The following is an 8,432-nucleotide window of genomic DNA, read 5'->3' as shown; positions in this document are numbered from 1 at the left end:
AGCCCTCATCTGTAAACTGTAACAGTCCTGTCCTAACAGGATCTTCTGAGGAGCAGATGACTGACAAGTGCTCCAGAAAGAGCTGCTGTCATAGCTAGCTGAAGGGGCCATAGGCCATCCGGTCAGCTGCCATGGCTTTAAAGCTGTGGAAGTGGCAGCTCAGAGAAGGACCAGGCTGAATGCAGCGTCCCAGCACCGTGGCCCTGTTCTGAGGCTGCTGCTAGCGGTGATGACACCATCAGGCCCAGCTGAACCAAGTGAGAAGTACCAGCTGGGCCAGAGGGGCTGGGCTTTAGGATGCACGGTGATTAAATCCACTCCCTCCCTCTGGAAGCTTCCACAGCTGGTGTGCTCCCACATGGCAGAGACGCCTGCATCTCCCCCACTTCACTAAGGTGGGAAGGGCTCCTGGATCTAGGGTCCCACCCACCCTCACCTGCAGGACTGATTCCCTCCTCTGCCAAGGAGCCACCCCCATTTTCATTTTTCTAAAAACAAGTAATTGTTTTCATCATTACTTTTTTTCTTTTGAGACAGAGTCTCACTGTTTTGCCCTTGGTAGAGTGCCGTGGCGTCATAGCTTACTGCAACCTCAAACTCTTGGGCTCAAGTGATTCTCTCGCCTCAGCCTCCCAAGTAACTGGGACTACAGGCACCTGCTCGGGCCAGGTTCGAACCCACCAGGTGCGGTGTACGTGGCTGGCACCCTAAGCACTGAGCTATGGGCACCAAGCCTTTTTGTTGTTGTTTTTGAGACAGAGTCTCACTCCGGGACCCTGAGATTGAGTGGGGTCAATCATCATAGCTCACAGCAACCTCAGACTCCAGGGTTTTCTAATTAAGGCATGATTTGCATACAATGGAGTACATCACCCTTTTGAGAGCAGAGAGGGGGTGAGGTCCCTCCCACAGAGGCATATAGACAATCCTGTACCCTGTCACAGGCAGGTTCACGGACTCTCTGAGGATCCCAAGTTAAAAGCCATGGCCTACCCCTGAGGAAGGGTAAAGGGCCAGGTGGCTTTGGGTGGCTAGCTGCAGAGAGTAACAAGTTCCCTGCAGAGACAAGGAGTGGTGCTGGCTGCCCCACGCTGGTCCCACCAGAGCCTTCCTCCCTCAATGCTGTGGGCATCATGGTGTTCCCTGTATTCCCTGAGCCCCTGTGCTTTGGAGGGCAGGGCTGTGTCACAGGCAATACATGGCCTGTGGTTGAATGAGCCCAGGTCCTGTTCTGGGGCCACTTGATGACTTTATAACCCAGGGAGTGTTAGCCAGAAGTCAGAAACCAGTGGAAAACACAAGTGCCATCCCACCAGCCTCAGCCACACCAGCCCTCCCTGCATCTCTAGTTCCCTCCCCTAAAGATGAGCCTCAGTGGTTAGAACAGGAATAAAACCTGACTCTACTTCTCATTAGCCTGTGGCCTCAGGCAGTCTCTCTCTCTCTCAACCTTGATCTTCTCATCTGCAAAATGGGAACCCAGCATCATTCCTGCAGTAGCTACTGCAAATGGACTGCTTCTAGCTACTCCACTCCTGGCAAATGACACACTCCGATAAACATTAGCTATTACCATCAGGAGGTCTGAACTCCAGATCTGGAGGTTTTTTTTTCTTTTTCCTTCTGACAGCTTCTTGGCATCTACATAGACTTGCCTGGGGAGCTGTTTTGGAGCCTGAAGGAAAAAACAGACACTCCACCTTTCCCAGAATCCACTCTTATTATTTCCTTTCAAACTCCAGGAGCAGGCAAGGATTGGGGGGAGGGGGCAGGGACAGGAAATGGGGCCACCTCCAGGTGGTAAGGGGGACTAACTCTGGTGAAGGATGGTCCATTTCAGAGAGAGAGAGAGAGAAACACACATACACACATAAACTCAGTCCACAGTGGGAAAGGCCAACACAGACACACCACCAGGAAGCTTCTGCTGAGGTTTTTGACATGAATTTTAATAATACAGGTAGGGAGCTTTCTTGGCTCAGAAAAGCAGCCCGGAAATACTGGCTTCTATCAGAAATCAATCAGTGAGACTCTAACAAGGAAGAAGAAGGGAGGTGGGCATGCAGACCCCTTGATGCCCTGGTGTGGGCAGGAGCTCAGGCTATTTTCAGCAAGCCTGGCTCAGTGCTGAAGCCAGGAGGGCTCATTCTGTGGGGAGGGAACGGGAGGTGTCGGGAGGGCTGGTATAGCCAAAGCAGCTGGCGAGAGGGCCCTCCGTTTTCCATCTGCTTCTGGGCAGTAATACTCCCCACCCCCCAGGGCTTCACTCCTTCCATGTGAACCTCTTACATTCTCCAGGCATACCACGAACTTTACACAAAGGTGAACAAGGCATGTCCTCTCTGCTCCTGGGGAGCTCCAAGTTTTGAGGGGGAAGCAGGTGACAAAGCTGACAATTATAACACGGAGTGATGCCTGCTCCTACGAGAGGGAATGCAAATGCCACAGGAGCTCCAAGGATAAAGGATAAAGTTGGGATGGAGAGGTGGCTTGCTGGAAGTGGGGAGCAGCACGGCTAAATCCTGAACATTGAGGGGCATGATCTTCCCAGAGAGACAGGGTCAAGAAGAAATGTTTGAAATCTTATCCTGGTTGGTGGGACAGGAAACCTCTCATATGTAAATGACGAATTATGCACATCAAAATGAAATGAGTACTTGCTCCAGGCAGAGGGAACAGCTTGCACACAGGCCTGGAGGTGAGAAAAAACAAGGGCAGCCTTTTCACACCCCTTCTTGGTTCCTAGAAATCCAAAGGCATCTAAACACAGGGGAAAGCACACTGGTGGTAAGAGAGTGATCCCCAATTCCTCCCTTCACCAGCTGTGGATCTGTAGGCAAGTTGCTTTACTTCTCTGAGCCTCAGTTTCCTCATCTGTAAAATGGCCACAATACCACCTTCCCCTGCAGATCGTGACTACAAAGAGTGTGTGCGAATACTCCAAGTGGAGCCTGGTACTCAGCAAGTGCTCAAGGGGTGACAGGTGACATTCATCAGCACCATCCCTTGCTTGCCTGTCTTATCCTTTCTGGGTGGCGTCCCCAGGAAGGAACCAAGCTGATTTTTCACAGGGAAATCTGGGATCATCTTGGTCTTCAGGGAGGCCAAGAGGCAGTAAACAACCCAGTGGGCACCCTGCTTTCCCTACCCTGCTCTCTGCTCTTGTTCTCAGGGAAGATTCTCAAGGGAACAGCCTTGGAAAAATGGACCCTGGAAGCTGACATATATATATGTCCCATATATATGCTGGGACATATATATATGCCCCAGCGCTCAGCATATATACATACATACATATCTAACCTTACTGAATTCACACAACTCCAGGACCCAGGAAGGGGTATTGAGCCTCAAGGTCACATAGCTGGGAAGAGGTATGGCTTTGAGCTATGGCTCAAAGAGACTAGAACATATAAAAGCATGGTCAATAATATAAATGCATTCTTGTGTTTGTTCTAAGCACTTTACATATGTATGAAGCCTTCCCAACAACTCCAGTGAGGGTACTATTATGCCCATTTTTATGGTAGATAAAACTGAGGCACAGAGAAGTTAAGTGACTGGCCCAAGGCCATATACCTAAACAAGAACCCTGAGGTCAGGCTCCTGCCATGATCTGAGAACTGATGATAAATTTATCCTCATCTCATACAGTTGTCATTTACAACTTGTTTCTGCCACAGGGCCTTTGCACTGGCTTTTCCCTCTGCCTGAAATGCCCTCTCCACTGATGTTCACATCAGTGGCCCCTTCTTCTCTGGGTTTCTGTTCCATTATCATCACCTTCTCAGAGGTATCCTCCTGGCCCACCCTAAAGAAAACCACTTCCTTGCCCCATTCTCATGCCACCCTGTTCTATCTTGTTCACACAGTCTAATGTTTATGGGTTGATTTGGTTACTGTGTCTCCCCCCAGGACCATCAGCCTCCCTGGATCACCTTTAGATCTCTAGCCCCCCAGCTCGGTGCCTGTGGCTCAAGTGGCTAAGGCACCAGCCACATACACCTAAGGTGGTGGATTCAAATCCAGTCCGGGCCCGCCAAAAAACAATGACGGCTGCAACCAAAAAATAGCCAGGCATTGTGGTGGACGCCTGTGGTCCCAGCTACTTGGGAGGCGGAGGCAGGAGACTCGCTTGAGCCCAGGAGTTGGAGGTTGCTGTGAGCTGTGATGCCATGGCACTCTACCCAGGGGGACAGCCTGGGTCTGTAAATATTTGCTAAATTGGTAAACATGACTAGATCGTGTCAGCCCCTTTCAGAGGACTGGGGGAATTTCTACCTACCTAAATCAAGGCATTCATTCTCCCCTCTAGTCTGACCTAGAACCTCCTCCCTGGCCCTCTCCATCTCCCTTTAAAGGGTGAAATCTGAGCTCAAGGCAGCAAGAAGAGAAGCCACATCAGCTACATCTAGGAAAGTTACAGAGCAGGGACACAGCATCTGTCATCCCCGTGGGAGGCTGGGCCCAGGAAACTGACAACACTCCCAGCATGCTCTGCAGCCCCATCTCCTGTCAAACCCACAACCAGGCAGAATTCCCCCAGACAGTGGGGGCTGCAGGAGGGGTCCACCCATCCACTGGGGATCCCACCTACAAAGGGCCCCCCTTGACACTCGACCAGACACAAAACAACAGGAGGCACATGAGAGTATTTGAGAAATAATAACAATAAGAGAAACCCAAGAAATAAGGGCCAGGGGGATGGCTCACATTAACCTTGAGACTGAAGTTGATTAAAACTTTTTGAATACGTATAATGGTCACATACTTCAAAATGAAAATATAGAAAAGTTTACAGTGAAAAGCTGACTCTTCATGGCTCATACCAAATCCCTCCCTCCCACAAGTATCCATTCTTAACTCTCTCATGAATTCTTCTGGTCTTTCATGTAAATAGAACAATTACAAATACATACTCTTATTCTCTCATTTTTTAAATGAAAAAGGGAATTGTATGATTTATACTGCACTGCACAATTCTCCTAGTTGGATATAATTCTGTATTTGTACAGAGATACATATATGTATGTGTGTACATATATATGCACACACATGCCGTTATTTCATGTCTGTAATTTTCATCTAATTATTCTGGAAAGGAGGGTGTAGACTGGGGATCAGGAGAGGTTGCCTTACAGCCTAGCACAGATGGCTGGCCACCCTCTCTCGGTAGTCAGCACAGCAAGCTGGTTGTCTGCACTCAACTCAAAGCAGGTGCCAGGAGCCAGCTCCTGCCCAGAAAAATTTGCAGCTTCCATTTCTTGAGCAGATCTCCCATTCCACAGAGAAAACTAACAATCAGAGAGGTAAAGTGACTAGCCCAAGGTCACACAGCCAAGAAGAGGAGCTGGCAGGGTTCTCACCAAATATATCCCTCTCCAAAACCGGTTTGCCCACACACCTGGCCTCTCAGTCTTCAGCCTACACGCTCCTAAGGTCAGGGATCAGGGTCAAGTCCTCAGCCCAGATGAACTAGGACGGACAGGCGCTTACCCCATCGCTTCCTTGCTGACAGCTTGGCCCCATGCACCCCGCCCTAGCCAACGCGGGGCGTGCAGCCTCTGCGGGTCCTGGGAGCCAGCGGGAGGACGGGCTCCACACAAAGTAGTCTGCGGGAGCTGCTTCGCTTAGCCTCCCCGCTGCCCGCCAGGGTGGGCCTGCCCGAACCCATTTTACGGATAGGAGGACAAAGGGAGGCGCCCAGAGTCGGACTCTCCCTCCTAAGGTCACCCGGTCAGGGAGCGCCACAGCCCGACTCCCACCCAGGTTCGGTTGACTTCAAAACTTTCCGCGTCGGCGCCTCGCGAATCTCAATGACTCCCAGGTGCCGGGCGTGCTCTCCAGGCAGGTAGCCTTGGGCGCTCCTTCTCTTGGCCAGGGGGATTCCTGCCAGGTCCTGAGGGAAACGAGCCCTGATCCCTCCCGGGTCCGCACTCCTCAGGCCCGGGGGTGCCCTGCCAACTCCGAGAGTGAGCTGCCCTGGCACTTAGTATCGCGGCGGAACTCAAGCTGCAGCCTGCAAAGTGACTGGCTGGGACCCATTTGAAGGAGGAGGAGACTGAGGCGCAGAGAGGGTCAGCCACTAGCCCAAGGTCACACAGCGCGGCGGCGGGCCGGGGCCCTGGGTAGCCGGCCAGAGGTCCCCACACCGATCCCCGCGCCATGCCCGCGGGGTACTCACAGCCGGTCTTGCCCTCGAGCTCCCGCACCTCCGCCGACGCGGAGTGAGCAGCGCCCATGGTGCCAGCGGCGGGTGCCCCGGGACGCGCGTCCCTCGCAGGCCCGGGGCTGGCCTCGGCTGCGTAGTTGCCGGTTTGGCCTCGGGTCCGGCCTCGGGTCGGGACGCCGGGGACGGCTCAGAGTCGCGGGTTCCGCGTGGGGCCGGAGCGCGGCCTCATATAGCAACGATGAGCGGCGCGCCGCGGTCCTAGCGCACGCCGGCTTCGCGCACTGCGGGCGGAGGGAGCGCCCCGCCCCGGCCGTTTTACGGAGAGGGGGACCTGGGAGCCCACCGTCCAGGATACTGCGTCCTGACGATGCCCGCCGCGCGTGTCGCGCTTCGCCCCTTCCACTCATTTGGGGGCCCTGGAAAGAAGCAGGCGTGGGAAAAGTCGGGAGTTGGATAGGGGGTCATAAGATTCCTGAGAGGTCCCACCCCATCCTCCTCCACCCCTACTCCCACCCCATCTTACTTCGCCACTGAAACGGTCAAGGAAGGCAGCGAGCACTAATTAGCTACAAGGCAAACAACAGCAGTAATAATAATGAAATTTGAATGCGCACCGTGTGCTTTGGATAATTCCAGCCAGGAAAGCCCCCGAGCCCTTCTGAGATGAACATACACCCACGAGACTGCCTAACCCTACCCCACCCTGCAACCTCCTCCAGCCCCCACCCCGCCCCAGCCCAGCACAGGCGCTAGGGGGCGTCTCCAACTTTAGGAGACTGGAGCTCCGCGGCTTTGATTCCTACAAACTAGGAGAGAGAATGCGGTGTGAGTGGTCCCCGGTCTGGTCAGCTGGGTTAGTCTAGGCGGGGTGGCAGGGGCCAGTCCTGCCACCTAACATAATTCCTCCTTCTTAAAATGGGGATAAGTTAATGAGGTACCTGTATCCACCCAAGGGGCTGTCGTGGACACAGCATAAGGTGACAGAGGTTTATCTGGTGGTTGCTGTTGAATCTTGTCGGCTTTATAAGCAAGGAACTGATATTCAGGGAGGGAGGTCACACATCCAGACAGAACTTCAAAATCAAGACTTTGCAGTTCTGGTTTCCAAGGCCAGGAGAACCTGTGTCCTCAATGACTGTCCGGTATCAAGCCTGTCCTCTATGCCAGGGTCAGCGAGAATGCCAGGTGCCTACAAAGGGGACTTGGGTAGGCCCACCTCCATCAGTTTCAGGTCAGGAGGGGGAGAGGGCTGCTGAGACCCAGCTGTCTATTCCCACAGAATACAGGCCCAAGCCAAAGGTCATAGCCATTTCCAAAGTATAGGAGGTGATTTTCAAGGTGGGGGTGGGGGTCCTGAAATCTGCCAAAGCAGCAAGACCAGTGCCTTCCTGGTTGAAAATCCAGCTTCCCATTATACTGAGGCTGAACATGGAACCTGCATGTTAAAGCTGCGCTGAGACCCGGCCAAGCTGAGGAAATATTGGCTGTGGGACATCGGCTGGTCTGAGAGGACTGGACAGCTGACCTAGGGACAGCAGTTCAGATTAGGAGTCTCGAAACCCAGCAGGCCTCCATGGTCAGAAAAAAACATCCCCAATTCCCTAGGGAGGTCTGGGTCTCCAAGCCAGCCTATTACACACAGTGCTGAGAGTGATTTTATTCCAAGTTAAAATATCAGTTTCTGGAATTTTATGGTATTAAACTAGTCGAGGATTAAATGATGGCCCAGTTGGCCCAGTTGCTCCCAGAGCTGCAGCCATTGCAGTTGGGTAGAGGCGAAAGCCCTGGGACAATGAGAGGGACACATGGCTTCTCTGTATCCCTTGGGTGATCTCCAGGAGGTCCCAAGTTTTTAGAGTAGAGGGAGCCAGTCTTACTGGATCGCCTGTCTACCCTGACCCAGTGGCCTCCATAAACTCGCAGACAAACCCTTGCACTTGGTCCTTCTGCTGGGAACTCTCTGCCTGGCTTCTTCTCCAGATCTCAGTGCAAACATCACTTCCTCATGGAGGCCTTCCCAGGTTCCTCCTCCTGTCTCCTGGGTCTGCAGCTAGGCAAGCCACCTTCACTGGCCAGCAGAGAGCCAAGAGAGAGGCTGCTTGGGCACAATGACAAAGGAGAATTTATTCCTGATTGCAGGGCTTGGAGAAACAATCAGGAGCTCCTTGCGGCAGCAGGAAAGGGAAAAGCCAAGGCACAATGTGTGCATGTTTTCCTTCCTTCATTTATTTGTTGCACATTTCTTTTTTTTTTTTTTTTT

At 52.7% G+C, this 8,432-nt stretch overlaps 1 protein-coding gene across 2 annotated transcripts in view; it reads right to left on the bottom strand.

The window, feature by feature from the left end:
* The window catches only part of TESC (tescalcin), a 47,067-nt gene extending 40,663 nt beyond the window's left edge, over positions 1-6,404 (bottom strand). For both annotated transcript variants that reach the window (XM_012805217.1, XM_012805216.1), the window contains exon 1: positions 6,185-6,404. In XM_012805217.1, the coding sequence (XP_012660671.1) occupies positions 6,185-6,242 (58 nt within the window). In that variant the 5' untranslated portion in view covers positions 6,243-6,404. The remainder of the gene's footprint in view (positions 1-6,184) is intronic.
* Between the last annotated feature and the right edge of the window lie 2,028 nt (positions 6,405-8,432).

This window comes from Otolemur garnettii, unplaced genomic scaffold, assembly GCF_000181295.1.
Source record: "Otolemur garnettii isolate 467f Iridium unplaced genomic scaffold, OtoGar3 scaffold00038, whole genome shotgun sequence".
Taxonomy (NCBI): Eukaryota; Metazoa; Chordata; class Mammalia; order Primates; family Galagidae; genus Otolemur; species Otolemur garnettii.
This window is presented reverse-complemented; position numbering and strand designations above follow the sequence as displayed.